The 20733-nt window shown below is 42.0% G+C and overlaps 2 protein-coding genes across 4 annotated transcripts in view; one reads left to right on the forward strand and one right to left on the reverse strand.

Moving 5' to 3' along the window:
* Nucleotides 1-7088, forward strand: part of LOC125894847 (serine/threonine-protein phosphatase 2A 55 kDa regulatory subunit B gamma isoform) — a 29065-nt gene extending 21977 nt beyond the window's left edge. Inside the window, exons 8-10 of the mRNA XM_049586489.1 lie at nucleotides 446-615; nucleotides 4344-4435; nucleotides 5209-7088. Coding sequence (XP_049442446.1) covers nucleotides 446-615; nucleotides 4344-4435; nucleotides 5209-5503 — 557 coding nt within the window. The 3' untranslated portion in view covers nucleotides 5504-7088. The remainder of the gene's footprint in view (nucleotides 1-445; nucleotides 616-4343; nucleotides 4436-5208) is intronic.
* A 1969-nt stretch (nucleotides 7089-9057) lies between these two features.
* wfs1b (Wolfram syndrome 1b (wolframin)) lies at nucleotides 9058-19701 on the reverse strand. Of its 3 annotated transcripts, none has more exons than XM_049586162.1 (10): nucleotides 19531-19701; nucleotides 18074-18469; nucleotides 15760-15836; nucleotides 15425-15569; nucleotides 15148-15321; nucleotides 14892-14972; nucleotides 14567-14727; nucleotides 14165-14401; nucleotides 13887-14005; nucleotides 9058-12021 (listed from the first exon to the last, which is right to left on the reverse strand). In XM_049586162.1, the coding sequence occupies exons 2-10, from the start codon at nucleotides 18465-18467 to the stop codon at nucleotides 10476-10478; spliced, it is 2934 nt and encodes a 977-aa protein (XP_049442119.1). In that variant the 5' UTR covers nucleotides 18468-18469; nucleotides 19531-19701; the 3' UTR covers nucleotides 9058-10475. The 3 variants fall into 3 exon arrangements, with proteins under 3 accessions (XP_049442119.1, XP_049442118.1, XP_049442117.1); XM_049586161.1 differs by lacking the exon at nucleotides 19531-19701 and adding an exon at nucleotides 18909-19068 and having other exon boundaries at nucleotides 15760-15833; XM_049586160.1 differs by lacking the exon at nucleotides 19531-19701 and adding an exon at nucleotides 18909-19067.
* Between the last annotated feature and the right edge of the window lie 1032 nt (nucleotides 19702-20733).

A 20733-nucleotide genomic window follows, 5' to 3' on the forward strand; every position in this document is an offset into this window, starting at 1 on the left:
CCTTTTTGTTTTTGTGTACTTCGAAGTTGAAATGGCCAGTTTCCCATGAGTTCTGACCAGTATGAGTCACGAGCGCAGCGAACACTGCAAATTGTATTCAGTGGAGCACCTCCACAGGCAGCAAGGGATTTCATTTTTGTTTGTTACATTCAGTGAGAAATACCTGTATTTACCAGGTTTCTGTCTTTGTAGAAGACGTGATTGTTCTGTTTGAGATGTTCTGATATTAAGACACAGAGCAATTTAGACAGCAACACCATGAACATACAGAAGTCACCTGTATGGTCTGTCTGCCTTATAGATTACTGTCAGCATATAGACTCATCTGAGACATCTTTTTATCTACGCCCATGAGATAGAGACACACATAGTATCATCATGTGACACACTGTTTTTGCCTGGCTTCAGCACTCACCCTCCTCTCCCTCTCTCCCACCATCTCCAGTGTTTGAGGAGCCCGAGGACCCCAGCGCCCGCTCCTTCTTCTCCGAGATCATCTCCTCTGTGTCCGATGTCAAGTTCAGCCACAGCGGTCGCTACCTGCTCACCAGAGACTACCTGACTGCCAAAGTCTGGGACCTCAACATGGAGAGCAAGCCCCTGGAGACATACCAGGTGTGTGACCAACCACATGTGCAAATTACGAGGTTGAAATACAAAAAACATGAGAATGAATATTTTCTCTCTGGTTTGGCTGCTGCGGTGAGATTCCCTCTGGCAAGCAGCACATTGACTCTGGGGAAAGGTGATCCGATCAGTTGTGGAGGGAGCATTAACATATTGTCACTGAATCCTCTCGTCTGTTGAGTCACTCCACTGTTTTGTTCCTGCTTCATCAGCTGACTGATAACATTCAATCATTACTAACAGCCTCTATCACCCAACATTCTCATTATTACTCTGCTGATGACACTCTTGTGCCAAAACACATGCTGCTGCCACAAAGTCCTGCATATGTTTAATTTTCTTTACATTATTTTATTCATTTATTAAATACATAAATCTCAATTACATAAAATTACTGAAGGACAACAAACAAACATATGCATCCACATGCTGGGAAATAAGTAACTAAGAATAGAAGTAAGTTTCTTTTCTCTCTCTTGAAAATTATATTTTACATTATGGATATGTTGTTGTATATGTCCTCATTTGTTATGTTATTTATTAGATTAGATTGATTAAAGTAAATCTGAAGAGTTAATTTACATGAACACATAAAAGCCATTCTTAAAATGTATAACCACCAGTTTGATTTATATTCCTTTGAGTCTTCAATAAAAAAAACACCATGTTATGAAAATCATTTACTACAGACAAGCCTTATCATTGACACAAGGCCGGAACATATTATATTTGGCTGTATTTGATTCTGTGAGGTGTATTAGAGATGTCACACATTAAACCTAAACTATAGGGCACTTTGGAATACAAATCCCCAGATCATCTGTCATATAGTTCAGCAATTTTTCCCATAAAAGTCTTACCACAGAGCAGTCCCACAAACCTCTCACATCTCCAACACCTGCTGTCATAAATTAACCCTACGTTTGTGTTAATTTTTTTTTAATATATATTTTCATGTGTAACAGATAAAGTTACAGATTAGTAGGAGGAAATTCTAAGAAAACCTGAATTCATGGCTTGGATAAGAGACACTTGATAATCTATCTCAGACAGCTTTGAAGCTGTTCTTCTGGCTTGTGTTGGCCCAACAGTTCACAAAGAATGGATTGTGGCCACTGAATGGCCACTGGTAGCACCATGAATTGCACATCACTTGCAACCGCTGTCTGCCTCGTCTCAACGCCCACTTCACAAAAGATATTGCACTAATGGTGTTACAGTGCAAACACACTGGCGATGGTGAGGGACAGGTGGAGGGCATGCACGGCTGCAGCAGGAAAGAACTACTACTATATTTATAATGAGGAGTAGTGAGATGACAGGCTGACAGAGTGTGTGTCGCTGTGCCATTGGTGGATAGTGAATCAGCTGAAAACAGCTGATGACTAAATTGACAGGCGGCCAATGACACCTAGAGATAGTGAGTGAGCATGCGTGCAAGGAGTGAACGGCAGGGTGAGAAGGAAAACTGACAACCTGAGCATGAAAAGTATTATCTTCCTGACTGAACTTTTGACAGAGCTTCATGAGGCTATGAACAGAGATTTTTCTGAACTGGATTGTTTTTGTAGTGAGGTTCATTTGCAGAGAAAGGGGTCTGTTTTGCATATTACCTAATTTAAATAGCACAGGAGCTCAGAGTTGCTATTTGCCTGACAGTGCAGTTAAGGTCACATTTCACCATTTGCAGTTGCTTTAAGAATTACAGTTTCTTTTGGTATTATTTGTGCAGATGTAGCAGCCGCAAAAGACGAGCAATCCTTTTGTGAAGTTGCCCATGTACACTGGCCTTTTCTTTAATTTGTCACCCTCCAGCTTGTCTGAATGCCATACAGCAAAGTTCAGATGTTTGTTACATGCAGGATTTAGTTTTCAGGCACAGTCCAGGTCAGTGTTGATGTTCAGATTCTTTAAGTAGAGCTTTTTGTTGCAGATCAAATGAGAGTCGTTTGTAATAAATGTTCACTTAAAACACAAGTGTTTGTGACTGCTGGGTGACTAACTGTCCTTTTACTGAAAGAGGGCTTTGTCATCCTGGAAATATGAATAATAAGAGACAGAAATGAATCATGGGAAGATGGTTGTCTCTCAGAGTCACAGAACTTGCTGATGATTAGATTTTTTCAAAACCTTTTAAGGATAATTGGATTGATTACGAGCCAGAGAATGTACTTTTTCCCGTGAGTGCAGAATCACCAGAAACCGTTGCTGAAGCCTAAGTTTTTTGTACTATAATCTGTAGATGCATCAGATTGTGTGTATTTGGCAGATTAATACATGTGTGAGACAAGCACGAACGATATTGCTTGACGTGCTGTACACAATGTACACACACAAAACTAACTATAAAGCTGATTTTTTTTTCTATTTTTGCGTGCTATCTTTCTCACATCTGCACACAATTTATCTCGTGTGTCACTTCTAAGTGTTTACAATCAGCCGCACCAGCCTCTGTTTATGCAAATATGTGCAGTAGAAGTATTTATCAACTCCTTCTTTCAGAGTGTGTTTAGTATTCCTGCCGCGGGCGTGTGGGTGAACATGTGTGTGTCTGCCTGACGTGTGAGGGCCTGTGAGGCCGCCAGGAGTGGGAGGCCAAGACGCACTGGAGCTATTTATAGTCCGCCGAGCCTCCACTCATAAAGCGAAACGGGAAGGAGGGATACCTTACACAGTCCCCGACACCTAGATCTGCAATGCAGCACAGAGAGGGAGGAAGGGGGGGAGAGAGAGGTGAGGGCTTGGGGAGGAGTGTGAGGATGGTGTGATGAGATGAGGAGGGAAGAATAGAAGGAGAGTTTGTAAGTGAGAGGATGAGAAAGAGGGTTGGCAGAGGCTGAGTGGAGTAAACTGAGGGGAGAGAAGGGATTTCAGGGCTCTGACTCTGGTAAACTTACACTCTTACTCCTCCTGGAACATGACAAATATGTACAGATCCATGAGGGAGGAGGCGCTGTGCTCTAAATCAGAGATCATGCACACTGGGAAAAAGAGACGATATATATTCAACTTCAGCTGACACTGTATCATTTCACCCCGGGCTGAGAGACCCATAGGGGAAAACAAAAATGTCACCTGGTTTGATGTACAACCGTGAGCCGACCTCAGCTTGACCATTTATTGATTGCGAAGTGACTGTTGACTGCTGACTTTATGCAGAATGTGAAAATAGGGGGCCTAATGCAGAGCGCAGCGGCTGCAGGAAGGTGTAGATTTCAACCCCTTGCATCACACTGCTGACACAGGCAGGTGCAATGAAAGCACAGGGGAAAAGAGTTATTAGTCAGTGAATACGTGTGTGTGTGTGTGTGTGTGTGTGTGTGTGTGTGTGTGTGTGTGTGTTCTCACATGTGTGTCTGTATTATCATGCCCTTGGTGGGTTTGGATGTTAATGGGTTTACTGATATGGAAAAGGAGTTTAGATTAAAATGTACTCCTGGCCCTCGTATTGCTCAGGGCTGGTGTTGTGTCTCATTAGAGTTGCCTTCAGGGAGGTTTGTGTTACACGTTTAATGTGTTTTGTCTGTGTGTGTGTGTGTGTGTGTGTGTGTGTGTGTGTGCGTGTGCGTGTGTGTGAGTCTTCTGCTCTCCTCTATTTATAGTGTACACAGAGAGTCAATACCTGGGATTGAAGCAGCTGTGTGCTGGACTCATTTTTAATAATTTCTGTGTGTGTGTGTGTGTGTGTGTGTGTGCGTGTGCGTATGTTCTTCCAGGTTCACGATTACCTCCGCAGCAAGTTGTGTTCCCTTTACGAAAACGACTGCATCTTCGACAAGTTTGAGTGTGCCTGGAACGGCTCAGACAGGTACGTGAAGTGTCTGGATGTGTTTCTGTGTTTCAGTACTAAGTGTTAAGAGAAATACTCAGATCTTTACGTACGTAGAAGTACCACAGTGTTCAAATACTCCATTATAAGTACTTTTATCATGTACTTTATTCATGTCTGGCTATTTTCTGTGTTGTAAAATGTGTGGCTGCCTTGTCTACTCCAAAACAAATCTATCTATGGGTACAAATTAAGTAACCTAACCCAAGTGAAGTCCTGCATTTAAAATCTTACTCAAGTAAAACTGCTGGGATGCATGATATTGGGTTTTTCGCTAATATCTGATATGCTGATATATAACAACTATAATATATATATATATATATATATATATATATATATATATATATATATATATATATCGATATATCCAATTTTTTCCCACCTAAATTTTGTCTCTTCTGTAGTGGAATTAGCATCATGTTATACATGCATACTCTTACCGTGATGGCCCACCAGTAGACGGAGACATGAAATACAATACTTTTCAGTGTTTTATTTTTTTCAATTTCAATTTTGAGGCCAACATCAGCCGAGTCCAATGACGTGCCGATATTATCATGCATCCCTACCATGCATCCCATCCCTTCGTAATTTGGAGGAAATGACCCTTTACATTTAGCGAGCTAGTTAAGGGTTAAGGTAGTTTGGGAAGTTAATATAGTCGATTACAGTCCTCACCAGATTAATACTCAAAGAGAAAAGAGAATGAAACCCTTCAGACTGTAGTAACTGATCATTTCTCTCCTCAGTGTCATCATGACTGGAGCCTACAACAACTTCTTTCGCATGTTCGACCGCAACACCAAACGTGACGTGACCCTGGAGGCATCGCGAGAGAGCAGCAAACCCCGTGCCGTCCTGAAGCCGCGAAGAGTCTGCGCTGCCGGAGGAAAACGCCGGAAGGACGACATCAGCGTGGACAGCCTGGATTTCACCAAGAAGATCCTCCACACAGCCTGGCACCCGACTGAGAACATCATTGCCATCGCCGCCACCAACAACCTGTACATCTTCCAGGACAAACTCAACTCTGAGATGCATTAATGAAGGGATGTCAGCAGCGGATACAAACGAGTTTACACCTGAACACACAGCTATGCCAGAATGTACACATTTACGGACATGCACACACAGGAATATGCCTAACACACACCTACACAGTCAGAAAACACACACACATTTAGGTCTACTCTTTGACACACTCCCTCACCTCCTCCCCACCCAGCCTCCCAGAACTGAAAGGACCTAGAAAGGGCTAGAAAGGGAACAGGCTGGATTACGCAATGGATTATGGATTGCAAAATTGTCCAAACTGTGGATTTCTTGATTGTTAAGCTCTGGATTGTGCTTGATGGTGTGTTGATTGCTACAGCTCAGCTTCTGAGAGGGATAACCCCCCCCCCCCTCCCCCGGACTGGAGAGATGTTTACATATTTGTCTTTTTTTTTTTCTTTTTTTTTTTGTTCTTCAGGCTCTTTTGCTTTCTCCACCTCCTCCTCCTCCTCTCCTGTCTGTATTTGTGTGCTCGAACAAAGCCTATTCTTATCCCTTGCCCACTGTTTTGTGTAACGAAAACCCTTCGTGGTTGTCAACCAGCGGCACTGATGAAAATGGGGCATTTACGTAACTGGCTGATTTTTCCGATCAGCTGAACCCCTCCCTTCCTCTGTTTTCGTAACTTCTTGTTAAATGATGTTAATGATGGTAATTATGATGACGATTTAAAGTGGTAACGTGTGATGTGCAAGGATGAATTCGAGACCCTTCCCCTCAACCCAAGTGCACCCAGACGCCTCTGAGCTCAACTGGACCGTGTTCAGTCAGTGAGGTCAAACATTGACAGTCCTGCAGACAGAAGCAGAAGTTACACCACGGCCTAATGTGAGGACACACACTCATATCTGCTCCACACAGTGTGTTTCAGTCATTAATGTCATCTTCGGCCCTTCTCTGATTGTGGATTCTGCTTCTGGTCCGAGGCTACATCGTGTGCTACTTTGCCGTTCAATACAACTCAAATCAAGCAAAAAAAAAAATAAACTTAAAAAATGAAATAATTTCAACAATCAAGCAAAAAGATGCTGCATGTAAAACCAATTTAGCCTAGGTGTTTATAAATTGACTGACTGACTTGGCTGCCTTCTTAACCATTTAGACCCAGCTGTACAAAGGCTTCAGGGGCCCCGGGGCCCCGTGCAGCACGAGTAACCATAGACGACTGAGATCTCCTACCTTTATTTGTGTCTTCGGACACTGAAGCATGTTTACCAGTGTTCGGTTCATACACTTACATGTACATTTTGAATGAAGCCGTCCAAGAATCAGTTTCTCCTCGACTGAAACTGAGAACCAAGAAGAATGGGGAATGTTTTCATTAATGTTGTTCTCTAAAAGAAAAAAGAAAAAAAATCAAAGGGCCTAAATGGTGTCTGTATATATCAACTCTGTTTTTGACATGTATGAGGTTTTGTTTTTTTAAACATCCTTAAACGGACTGCAGACGCGATCATCCGCCTCGATGACCGCCTCCAAAGCTACAGCAGAGAGATGGTACTCTAATCTCCTCAGCCTTCCTCACTTGATTACTTTGCTGATGTGCAGAAGCTTTTATTTTTTAGAGAACAGTTTATTCTTTTATTTATCCTTTTCTTTTCCTGTCAGTTTTCACTCCACCATGTCCTGACCAAACTAATGTTGATTCACATATTTTTGTGTTAATGTATGTTGATGACAAAATTGTCAAATGGACAGTTATAAATAATGTTAATATGTTTTTTTTCTGAATAAAGATTTCAACGAAATTGCATCCAATGAGCGTACATCTGTGATTTTTATTGCCATGTAATTATATGAGACTGATAGTAATTGCCAGTGCCATTATGGAAATGTGCACACTTTATAGCTTCAATTTATATGGACCTATTCGGGCTCGTCATTACAGTCTGTGGTACAGGCGAAGGTATGTAGTCTGAGGCGCCACCTAGTGTCAGCTTACACTTCCTGCGCATAGCGTGAACTCCAGTTAAGACATAAAAGTTATCCTGTCCTGCTATACTGAAAGTGAACTAGGCTCTAAGTAAATCTTTATTCAAAAATGTAATCTTGCTATTAAATCTCATTCATAGACTTCTTTTTCACAACAGACATTTTGACTTGTCCTGGCAGGAAAAACACAGGTGGAACCAATCACATTAAAACTGCAGTGACTGTTCTCTTGGCCACCTTGAAGCAGCAGTAACAAGTTGAACACAGCAATGACATACATGTTATCGCCTTATAAGTTAATATTGCAAACTTGTTTACACATCCAGCAGTTACAGAGTAAACAGTATCATTCATATGGAGTCATGTTTCTGTATACCTGGTGACTGTAAGTCTAATATTCAGTCTCTTTTTTTTGCTTGAGTCCTCGCTAAGCCCAAGAAAGTTGATCACACTGCTCCTGAGATCTTTACATTGGTTTCCCGTCTATCGGGGAATTGATTTTAAAATACCACTGTTGGTTTATGAAGTACTGAATAATTTAGAGCCAAAATACATTTCTGATCTTCTGTCCTCTGGGACATGTTTGCTTTGTTTTCCCAGAGTCAAAACTAAACATATTATTCTATTTTAGCCTGTTTTTTTTCTATCCTCTTAACCTCTTGGTTGTTTTGAATTGTTTTAATGTCATTTTATGATGTTTCTTTTGCTCTTTTTTTCATGTTTTTGATGGTCTATGTAAGGCACTTTGAGTTGCTTTGTTGCTGAAATTTGCTATGTAAGTACACTTGCCCTGACTTTAAGTTGTGTTTATGGTATACTAACTCCTGAAGGACAAATATGACTCTAACTGCTAAATGCTCCCGTGTTCACCTGGTAGCTCAGTTGATAACTGTGCCTGCTGTTCAGTGTGACACAGGCAGAACAGCTAAACAATGAACTAAAACTCAATATAATGTTTCGTAACGCTGAGGGGAGCCTCGGATGCAAGTTATAATTCCGTTGGTTCGTTAGCATCCCATGTCACATTGTTTTGTTAAAAATGTTTATCATAGCAATTTTAATGATACCTCTGTTTGGCAAGTATTGAGATGTAGTGCAGAAGTTAGTAGTGGAAGTGGTTACACCTCTGTTTGGTGTGTTTAAATGTTGTGAAAAAGGTCCACTTAACTTCAGCTTAGGGCTGCATCTAACTATTTCTTTCACTGCTTCCAACTCTGATTGGTCTATAAAGGTCAGGAAGTGGTCAAAAACGTTGATCAGTGTTTCCAAAAGCCCAAGATGATGTCCTCAAATGTTTTGTTTTGTCCACAACCCGAACTTATTCAGTTTACTGCCATACAGGAGTTAAGACAGGAATAACTCACATAAGAAGCTGAAATCAGATCATTTTTACCTTAAATTCTCCATAGTTGTGAATGTGAGTGTGAATTGTTGTCTGTCTCTATGTGTCAGCCCTGTGATAGTCTGCTGACCTGTCCAGGGTGTACCCCGCCTCTCGCCCAGTATCAACTGGGATAGGCTCCAGCACACTCAAGGTCCCTAACAGGATAAGCAGTTATGAAAAATGAATGAATGAATGCAGTTAATGTTGAATAAAATCAGCAACAAGCACATGATTTCATTATGTTTATGGGTCACAGTACAGAAAACAGTAGTGACATCCTAACTTCAAACGCATCATCACACAGGGACTGCAAATATTCAATATATTAAATCTCTGCACAGCAGAGAGGCAGACGAACGAGGGAGGAGAAGGCAGAGATAAAGTTGGATACCTGCTCTGTCACAGATCACGCACAGATGCAGCTGAGCTTTTTAAAAGGTACAGAATTAAAGACGTGACTTAGTCTATTCTCCTAAGTTATGTTTAGATTAAGGCACTTAAATTTCCACTAGCAACCATTTTAAAATCATGACATACTGCGCGTTCTGTCTGTTACATGATTTAAGCCTGACAGCAAAGGAAACCCTCACTGCTCATCATCAGCAATACAAACTTTTGTGTGAAAATAAAAGAAACTTTCTCTTTCGTAGTTTGGAGGCCACAAACAATCAGAGTACAGTTCAAAAGGGAAACTGTAAAATGTAAATACTGATGATTTTGGCTACAATGATAAGCATAAAAATGAGTTCAGCACACAGTGTTTGTACAACAAAAAAAAAAAATCACAATGATTTAGGGATGCACGATATTGGATATTTTGCTCAGATCTGATACGCCGATATGTAACAACCAATACCGTTATCAATATATCCACTTTTCTCCCACCTAATTTCAGTGATCATCAAGTCTCTTCTGTTGTGAAATTAACATCATATTATGCATGCATACTCTGATGGGGACATGAAATACAATACTTTTCAATGTATGTAATATTCATTCATTGTGCAAAATTAGAGAAAGCATGTTGGCCGATCCTGATAGTTAATTTTAAAGTCGATATTGGCCGATACCGATGACGTAGCAATATTATCGTGCATCCCTGCAATGCATTAAAAGAATGCTTCACCCACAAAATGACCATTTGTATATCAATAACTCACCATGTGCTATTTTGAATTTGTGGCCTCCTATGACCTCAATTTATTAACAACGTTCACTGTCTTCATGAATTCTAGGTGACACAGTTATTTGAGGGTGAAATATTCCTTTAAAAAACTGCTGAGCACAAATGCAGCTTAAATTGGCTGAAATGCACATCTGACCAGAGCTGAGAAAGTTTACACCGTGCTTTTCGTACTTTAGTGTTAGGCAGTAAATTACATATTCTAAAAACCCTATTAGTCTGTGTTTCTCCCCTTTGAATATTTAATTTCATTATATTACATGTTCTCACATATTTTGGCTCAAAAGCTATGAGAATGCAAACACACACTCGCTCAAGTTTAGATTTACAACAGGTCTGATACCACAAAGTGTCTGAGGATCCGACCTCTTGCAGTGTTAAGAAGGTGTGATGTACAATCATTAATGTTCTTCACTAGTATTATCATACATCTTATTTCTCCCAAAGGTGTGTTTGTCAGATCTCTACGCCACCTCCTGAGTCACAGTCTCTGTTTCGGTCTCTGAGTGCTGCTCTAGCTGAGCGGTCAGGAAGGGGTTGAAGAAGAAGTCAAACCCGAACTGCAGAGCGCTCCGAGCCGCGCGCCTCCAGTCGTGTTCAATCTTGTACTGCCTGCGGCTGGGCAGGGGGGCATCACCGCACGACATGCAGTGAATGGCTTTCAGCTCAAACACGGGCCATTTGGAGCCTAAACGGCCCTCCAGTATGGTGCTGAACTCCACCAGGCTTCCTGTCTTTAAGTACAAAAGCACAGACTTGAACTCGTTACTGGCTCGCAGAACTATGTCCTTGGTGGCATCTTCGTCCTCTACGATCGTCCCGTTCTTGGTCTTCCTCTCCAGCGGCATGCCCATGGTGACTTCAAATTTGTATCGATCAAAACGTTTGATGTGACATTCGTGCTTGGCCAGTTTTTTAAGTTTACAGAGAGGATCCTCTGGAGGCGGAGCTGGGGCAGGCAGAGGCTGGGGCTCAGCTGTGACATTTGCCGCTTCCTCACACAAAGGATATGGCTCACCATACAGACACCGCATCCAGTTCCCCACAAACAAAGGCAGCAAGTTGATAACCGACTGTGGCCCGTTCTCAATGTCAGTCACACGGACGTATTTGAAGCGTCCAGTCCAGGTGACACGATGTCCTTCGAGATGAGAGCAGAGGATCTGAGTTTGGGCCATGTTGGCCTCTTTCCACGCTAGAGGCCCGCAGAGGCTGCTGTACTCAGGCCACGTCAGAGTGGAGTTATACACCTTCATACCTTCAGACCTGTACACGTACATCCAGCAGAAGAGCACCACTGCACTGAGCCACACCAGGATGAGCTTCACGATGCTGCTGTGTGACAGAGACCGAAAAACCGCGATGGGGTTGAGGCTGAAGCGAGTCCAAAGCCTCAACACCACTGGCACAAAACAAATTGTCAGTGTGACCACCATCTTGGTCACCTCCAGGGCGAGAAACCACTGCACTAACTGGATGATGAGCATTGCGGCCAGGCCCAGTGAGAGTATAGGAAGGGCAAACAGGAAGAGGAAGTAGCCAACGGAAGTCCGGATGAGTCCTATTGCAGTGGCGTTATTAAGGAACACCAAGCTGAGCTCACACCAAGTAAAGCAAACCAGGTAGGGCACCAGGCACAGGTAGGTGCCCTTGAAGCCTTTCAGCTGGGCCATACGGAACAGCAGATAGACAAGGTGTCCGTACAGCAGACACGGCACCCCCAGGTTAAACAGCACTATGTCCCCTAGAGGCACAGTGATGAACGTCATCCCAAAGGCCCTGAGGAACCAAGGGAAGGAGTCTGGCAGGAGGTGAGTGAGGGAGCAGGCTCCAGAGAGGACTTCTGTGAGGAGGGCTTTACGAGCGAAGAGCTGAGCAGAGGCGTGAAGGCTCAGGAAGGCGGTGACGGTGAAGAAGAGAGCGATAGCAGCCAACTCTGAGCAGGGGATCCAGGATTTATCAGCAACAGGGAAAGAGAAAACCACAAAGATCACAGAGAGCAGGAAGTACCTGGAACAGAGAAAGACAGGACATGTTCATTTAGCTCCAGAAGCATTTTTAGTTCCATAAAATGTGTCATCTTGATTTCTTTCTCTTAAATTTACTGTTTATTTTGAGAATAATACTTCACCTTTATACCATTTCATCTACTTAGTATGCTCTTACTATTTGTTGTTATCATGGGTCAGGTTAAAAAGGTAGACTTGCAGCTTGCTTCTTAAAGTTACATAGCATAACCTTTATAAAAATAAGTTTTAGTCATATTTGCTGAAACTGTCACTGCGTCCTGTCAGTAGTACATGAGACAGATAATCTGTGAGATGATCATGTTCCTCTTTCTCCTCCTTGTGCTTCAAATGACACGGATATACCGGTTTCAAGGTATACCATGATATAAAAGTTGACAATTATCATACCGTGTACATTTTCTTGTCTACAATATAAAAAAAAAATGCAACTGGACAACGATGTGTTTGCATGACTCCTCTTGAATTCGCGTGGTGGAGATACGGATGGAGAATGTAGCAGCGCAGCATGTGCTCGAGCAGTGAGTGATGCTGTGTTAGAGACTCCTGGCTGCGATTGGCTGATTTCATTCAGTTGCAGTGAACTCTTGCAAACACCACTAGGAGCACTTATACCTGATTTTCCACCAAGTTAGATCTGGTTCTTAAACTGGTTACGTTAAGGACTCTTGGAATCTTTGTTCTATCTAGCGAACCACACTGTGTCTCCACCAGTTGTGAGCGGAACCATTTTAATGAAGGATGCGTCATTATTGGAGGACGTTGCATAATGCACAACAGAAGTAAACAGTAGTAGCAAGATGGCAGATTGCTTTGATCACCTGCGAGCTGTTATCAGTTGCAGATCTTTGATTTAATCCAAAAAACAAGCACGGACCAACTACTAATGATAAGAAGGCATAGAATGCCATTTCATGCAAGACTCCATCCTCTCTTTCCAATCTGTAGAATGGTTCGCACTTCAGGTCAAGAAAAATCTGCCAGTTTTTTTGTTTTTCAGCTGGGAGCAAACTTTTAGGGTTCCAGACCAATTTATTTTTGGTTGAAATGCCCAAAATTATTAAAACTTAGGTGGACAAACCAGATGACGCACACAGAGATCCATTCATCTTTAAAGGCCCAAACATACTCGGGCGGAACGGACTACGCAGAGGTATGCGCGGACTCAAAGCAGACGACCGCAAGCCCTGTGCGCGCACACCGGTGACTGCTCGGCATGTATTTTTCACATCACGGGGATTTTTCATGGACATCTTTACAGGAAACTACAACGCGGAAGTGCGCTCGACTATGAAAGCCCGAATGACTGTGGACATTCCTCGCAGAGTAGTAGTCTCTGCATGTTTCTCCTGTGTGTAGAAGAGCATCGAACTAGCTGGTAGCCCATCTCACACTGCTGTAGCAATCCTAGACTGCCCTCATGTGGTTAGGAGCTGAATTGCAAGTCAAATAAAGGGGGGAAAATAAGACGGCAAATCGTAATAGTCGCATTAAAAAAATCAATTTTTCAAAAATAAAACGACTATTCAAAATTCGAAAATCGTGACCCATCCCTAGTAAGGATATAGTGACAGTTTGCGCAAGTATGACAAAAAGGTTGTTTGGTTTTTTTTTAACAGAAGTTACCTACTGTAGCTTTAACTGCAGTGACATTAAAATAATAAAAAAAATCTGCATAATTGTATCTACAAGACGATGCTAGATGGAAATTTCGTCAAACTAGTAAAACCTGAACAAAACCAAACTTAACATTTGCAAACAAACCCGAGCAAACAATAAAATTCAAAGTAATGATTATCAAATTAATACTTTGTTCACATAGATTCATGTCAACAGAGATGTTCTTACAGGTAAGGCTCCAGGTGCGTCCATCCAAAGTTAGTCTCAGCCTGCTCCAGATCCAGACCGGGTTCAAAGTGAGTCAACAGGTCTGTCAGTGCCCGAAAGTTTTCCCATGCTTTTGAATTCTGTAGAAAAAGATGATAATTAACTTCTATTTACTTGTATCTTCTCAAGGAGAGACATCTATACTCTAGTACACAAATAATAATTTAAAGTTTTAATGAGAAACAACTCGACTAAGCTCTATCCAAAATGTTAATTTTTGTATAGGAAAAGTTACTAACCTGAAACACCCGCAGCGTGCAGATGACCATGGAGAAAAATGAGAGGTAGAAAACCAGCAGAGGGATGAGGAAGATGAAGAACTCGATCGTGAGGTTGGAGATGATGAAGAAGAAGATGAGTGCGTTGACGTGGTGCGTGGGGATCAGTGCGCTGAGCCACTGCATGCCGGCCCGTGACGCCCAGTCGATAAGGTGCTCTTTGATCTCAAGTAAGGCGTACAGAGGGAACTTGAGCAGCTGGGGGAACGACACACAGGAGTCGGGTCAGAACATCGACAAGGTCCCAAAATCTGATTTCTACTTCTACATACAAGCATACGTAGAAATAACATCAACACTGTTTCTTCTTCACGTTCTGTTGCTAACATTGGTTCATATTTTGAATGTCTGAGAGCTTCCTACCTTTTGGTGTAAAGGCAATTCGTCTGGATTTTTCACCACTACATCATCTTCGTCGTCGTCGTCATCACCTCCTGCCGCAGCCATGACTGGTGAAGGTGCAACACCCTGAGCGTACTTCTTAGTCATCTCAACAAAGTCGTCGAGACCCACTTGGCACCTGGCTACAAAGATGTAGAGAAGACACAGGAGTTGAATAAATACAAATAATGCATTTACTCCTTTGACTTATTTTAGGCAAGAGGAATACATTACAAATTGCACATAGAAGATTGTATTAGTTAACACTTTTTTTACAAGTCAGGTCCATATTTATAACCACACCTACCCTCATTGGTGACCATAGTCTCCAGGACTCTCCTCTGTTTCTTGGCAGAGCTGTTTAATGGACCTCGGGACACTGGTTTACCTGCAAATGAAGGAGAGACAATACAAGAACATGCAATTCATCTGTACTTTTTAGATTCTTCAAAGCAATCCGCAGCATGTTGAGTATACAGCTATATAATCATACATTACTTTTACCGAGCAACATAAAAATGTACAGTGTCAGTGTGTTTAAATACAATACAGCCCTCTCGTACCCGGCTCTGTGTGGACATGTTCAACGTTCTCCAGCATCTCGGAGACAGCCACCGACTTCTTCCTCTGCGGGTTCAACTTCCAGTACATCAGAAGAGCTGCTTTCCTGACTCCTCTCTCAAAGCGCGTCTCTGTACACAGCTTCTTCACCTCCTCAAAGTTCTCCAGGGTGATCCCTGAAACACGCACACGCACACTGATGATGGACAGGTATTCTCAGCATCACTTGGAGTGAAGTCTAAACCAGTAATGCTACTTCGCTGTGGGATATACTGGTACCTTTCCTGGAGGCTAAGCACTGCTGCAGTGTTTTGACAGCATCCCTGCGGCCTTGTTTAGCAGCCTGGATGAGCCAAGTGACCGCTGTGCAATTGTTCAGCTCCTCGTCTCTTTCTTCTGCCAGTGCCAGGAAGTAACGCCCCATCTGGACATACATTCAGAGACTCTTAGACTTGCGTGGCAAGCATTACCGTGACTTAGTCAACTCACGACCTGTCCTTCCCATCAATATGTCCCTCTAAAATAACGCTTGTCCTTACTTGTCTTATCTGTTCCATGCCCACCATATGGTCATTAAAGTCAAAAGCATTTGCAATATGTTCATTGACACTGACCTTAGTTTGTGCTTTTGCATCTCCTGACTTTGCTCTCTCCTCCAAGTCTTCGAGACTGACCTCCTCTTCTGGCTCTTCTGAGAGAAACAGAATATCATTTACTACACACTCTACAGTAGACTTCTTTGGTCTTTAAAGGAATACTTCACCCACCAGGTGATCATTTCTACAGTATATCAGTTACACATGCTGTGTTACACTTAATTCTTGAAGAAAACTTTGTTTTTCTTGCTTCCACAGTGAACAAAGAATCTAAAAACATAGTCTCATTTATCCACTCACGTCCTCAGTACTTCCCAAACAGACAGCATTTTCTGACTGGAAACTGAACAGAATGTGAAATGTTATCTATGCTGTCTTCAAAGCCAGACTCCACTGACACTAGCACTGGTCTACCAATGCCTCGATTGGGAGTTTGTTTGTTATTGTGTGACTTTAACAAATCTGACTTTAACTTTTTAATACTGAAGACACACATGTGACACTGAAGACACACATGTCTTATGTCACTTTACTGTAATACAACCTTCAAAATGACAGAAAAAATACAATTTATGCCGAATCACGATACGAGATCCAAGATCTAAGAGGATATATAGTCTCATATCTCGATAACAATATAATATCCTCATAATGCCCAGCCCTGTTTGGAGGGTAAAGTATTACTCTAACAAAAGCTACACAATACCACAGATTCTTAATGAAACAGTGTCTAACAAATTTCCTTACTGTGTAAAATTTTTGGCTGTTAATGTTTAAGTAAAGTGTGTCTTCTGTAAATAAGTGCTTGACACAAAGGGACAGTTATTTAATAATTATTTCTTCTTGTGGGAAAAAGTTTTATATTTGTTTGATGTTTTTGGTCCCAGTTGCAACTGTTTTTGACAGGGCAAGTGTATTTGTATAGCAACTTTCAATAACAACATCAAGACAAGATGAAATAGAAATACTACACAAACCAAGCACCCACAACACACACACACACACACACACGCAAACGTCTTCCTTCCAGCTGTCCAATCATGACACGGTGCAGTGAAAGCAGAGCGTCCTGGTAACTGAAACTGCTGACCAAGCTGTTTCCATTTCAAGTTCATGTCCACAACTGACAAAAATTATATGAATGTGGGGAAGCTTTAACTTTAACTGAACCATTTGTTTTTCATGCCTATAGCCCGAAATTTAAGACTGCCGCTTTAATTAAAAAATAAATTAATTTTTCTTCAGGTGATTATTCAAAGTATAATAACATTTTTTTTTACTTATCTTTGGCTTAAAAATACTAGCATCTGGCAACAGTCCAGTTCCATGTGCCAGTTGGCGGCATGAGTGATCCCAAAGTGTCAGCGTGAGTCAGATCCTTCCAGAAACAGCTCCTGTCCTGATAAGAATGTCCCTCTGAAACCTGCTGCTTTAATTCTCATCATCTTTTGGCTGATGAGTTCTGCTACTGCCTCACTCGAGCTAGAGCTCACATGGAAAATGTGTCTACATTCTGTAAAGTAAGGTGTCACATTTATTGTGTCACATATACTTGTAGGAAAAAGATGGGGGCGGCAACAAATGTGGAAACACTTTCCAAGATTCAAAACGCCTACGAGCTGTAAGTGATACTGAGGAGTGTAGTGGTGGTTTGTCTGTGCCTGCTGGAAGCAAAAGGAAATTGAATGGGATCCAGTAACTTTTATCAGATGCCCATCAATGCTGCTGCTCATACCGTGAGCCTCCACCAGTGCCCTAAAATAACAGCAGCTGCTCACTTACCTGATGTAACGCACATGCTTACACTGATGCAATCTGTCTCTAATTTTTCCTTTCGCTACATGATGATTATCTACACAGCTTGGCACATGGTACAGGGTGTGTATTTTTCAGGGGACAGGACTGAGTGTGAGTCCAACTGTGGTCCAAATTAAATGACTGCGGTGTTGGATTTCACATGTTCCAGTAATACTCCATATTTACATATCTAGATGTCACTGCAGAGCCATGCAACAAATTAAGATGTGATACTCCCAGTGCAGCTGACAGATCTCCTACTATGTCAACTTCTAATGCAGGATTTGGTTAGTGGGAAGTGAAATGGTCTGAAAAGACAGGGGCGAGACAGGTTTTTTTCCTCAAGTCAGCAGAGTGGGAGAGGCTGCTTTACATGTTGTGGTAAATGACTATGGTTGTCATGGAGACACTGCAGTACACACAGTAAACTGGGAGTGTTGCCTGCACTGATTGGTAGGGAAAAGGAAAGTGGAAAACTGTAAAGGTTTAGAGATTAAAAGTGTAGTAAGGTCAAAGCTCAGAGTTTGATTCTGACCTGGTTCAGGTGTGGGAGGAGGCTGTGGAGAAATGGCGGCAGCTCCAGCAGCTATAGATCCAGTCAGGGGAGTCTCCGTAGAGGCTGCATTAAGCTGAGATCTGCCCACCTGAGAGGGGCTTCTGATGGGCTGGCGCAGGGGGGAGGAAGGCGGCGTGGACAGGGAGGAAGAACGGGAAGAAAGACCAGGAGAAGTCCGCTGGGAGGCAGTGGAGGGTGAAGATGAGGGTGTAGTTGGAGGCGTCGGCATGGTGAGTTTAGGCTTAGGGCGGTCTGTGGTTGGTGCGGTTGTGGTAGAGGATAAGATGGAAGAGGAAAGGCCTGGCCTCAGGGTGGAGGGAGGTGAGGGGCTGGGTTTTGGGGCAGCTGAGCTGCCAGTCATTGACGGCTCCATGGCTGAAAAAGGACAACAAATCAGTCAAGAAGAAAACCCAAGGGTTTAATCACAATCACACTGATGTTTGTGAGTGTCATAGAATTCAGAATTCAGAATACTTAATTAATCCCAGGAGGGAAATTAGCAGGGGTAGCGTGTTTATAGCAGCAGAGGAAGCCAATGTTCAAGGCTAAACAGCTGACAGGGAGAGGGTATGAGGGAGCAGGAAGGAACAGTATCTGTGCTGACACCTGTGGTAGAGTAACAGCTGTTGTTAGAGGACACCTCTTCTTTTTATTTTAACATGCCCCCTCCACTCTCACTGCAGCACCAAAACAAATCACTGAATCCCCTCCACACCAAAGGCTATAAGTTGGTGAAATAATATGACTAAATCAAAGCACTACTGTATTGCTGCAAAAAACAAACACCAAGAAGCTACAAGAAAACATGACTTACTGTAAAGATTATCTTTACAAATGCACATGTTACAACCTCAGCTTTCACACAGTACCAACAGACACCTGTGGCTCTCAAACATGTGCCAGCATATTTTCATTCAACCCAACAACTGACAGCATTAGACTTATCTGCCACCTCATAGCTAAGCATTGACCTGTGCTGATCAAACAAGCAAATTCCCTTTAAACCAACTGTTGATATCTTCACTGCAAATCTATGTTGTGTTTGCTGAAGCTCTGTAAAGCATTTTGTCATGTGGTCTGCAGCCTATTTTGGACGTTATCGAGTGAGCCCTGAGCAGCTATATTGAGAAGGTGACATCCTTTAAGTGTCCTGACTGGAAACATCATGTGTCCTGTTGCATTTAGGCCCCCACCCCCCGCCATTAGCCAACAAACAGAAGCTCCTATGTAACTAATTTAACCCGTGGAGTAGACATGCAATTACTCCTGATACTTCTCCTAATTTGGCTGCTGTTTATAAATGTTTTCCACAGTGTATGTACAGCGCCAGAGGCTTTATGTAACCGCCATACAGCTGACAGTCATACATGTAGCAGGTAGCTAAAATAACCAATGGTTTTGTTGCTAATGCTAACATATCACAACCGTTCGCTCACCTTTACCACGAGCACATCGGTTTATTTTAAATCCTGCGGGTGAAAAGACCTCGAGAAATATCTCAGTTGCTTTGTTACTCAGTGTCCCAACTCATTCTTCCCTTTCGCCTTTGTACAAATCAGCCTGTCCGCTGTCCCTCTGTGGTCAAACTCAAACACACACAATGTACAGGAAAGTCTGCCAGCTGCTCTGCTCGGTGACCACGCCCACTTCGTGTTCTGTGTGTTGTGATTGGACGAAGAGGAGCACTCATTTTTTTAAAACGTGATTTGATTGGCTGTAAAGATAGGAAGCGCAAATACTTTCTGCTAGTCGAGAGCAATCAACCGTCGAAATTCAGATAAAGTTGCTGGACAGTTGTTACATTTAATTGAATATATAATACAAGATTAAATGTGTTAAAATGTAAAAATATGTTTCTATAATTGAGCTTGAAGCTTTTTAAACGTATTCTCTGTTTCATTATCGTTGTTCGAGTTGGGGTTTTTTTTTTCAGTTTGAAACAACGTAGTAAAGGTTTTCTACCAGGAGATGGCAGTAGACGACATCTTGTTTTCATTTACAAACAACAAGCTATCTCCCTTCAATGTTTTATAATCTTTAAAATTACATTAAAATATATAAATTATCCTGCCTATGTACTCTTACTGGCTTTTAATTTTTTATTTTCATTCTTTTTCCTCTTCTTTCTCCCTTTTAACTTCCACATGTATGCTATGATTGTGCATTTAATCTCTCTTGTGTATTCCTATCCTCATGAGAACATGTGTCCTCATATGAGGACATCACATTTTGGGTTCACTTGACCTTATTCGTCATTCTACTTAACTTAGACCTGTTGTTCTCGTGGCAGCCGTCTCTAACAAGTCAGTCTACAGCCAATCTTAACGCAAAAGAGGACATGGTACAAAACCTGATCACGTTTTGTAGTTGACACTTGTTTATTTATGATTAATGATGTTTGCAGTTTTATATGGCAACAGTTTTGACCTATTTTAGCAAAAGTAACAAGCTCAGACACTGTTAACTCAGAAAGACATTGGGGCTTAAATCGTCATGTGTTAGGACATTGGGTCTTTATTGTCGTCCCATTTTAGGACATTGGGACTTCATTATCATCTTGTTTGAGGATATTAGGACTTGATTATCGTTGACAGTGTTTAGTTTTTATATTTATTGGGTTTGGATTTTAAAAAAAGGCA

The sequence above is a fragment of the Epinephelus fuscoguttatus genome, linkage group LG9 (assembly GCF_011397635.1).
Source record: "Epinephelus fuscoguttatus linkage group LG9, E.fuscoguttatus.final_Chr_v1".
In the NCBI taxonomy this organism is placed as follows: domain Eukaryota; kingdom Metazoa; phylum Chordata; class Actinopteri; order Perciformes; family Serranidae; genus Epinephelus; species Epinephelus fuscoguttatus.

What these genes read in the sequence shown, in the direction of transcription:
- wfs1b (XM_049586160.1), bottom strand. Translation starts at nt 18,936, where the DNA reads ATGTGCATTTGTAAAGATAATCTTTACA. An exon ending in ATGCAAAAGCACAAACTAAG is followed by an intron (nt 15,570 to 15,759) that starts GTCAGTGTCAAT and finishes ATGTATGTCCAG; the next exon opens with ATGGGGCGTTACTTCCTGGC. An exon ending in GTGCTTAGCCTCCAGGAAAG is followed by an intron (nt 15,322 to 15,424) that starts GTACCAGTATAT and finishes TGCGTGTTTCAG; the next exon opens with GGATCACCCTGGAGAACTTT.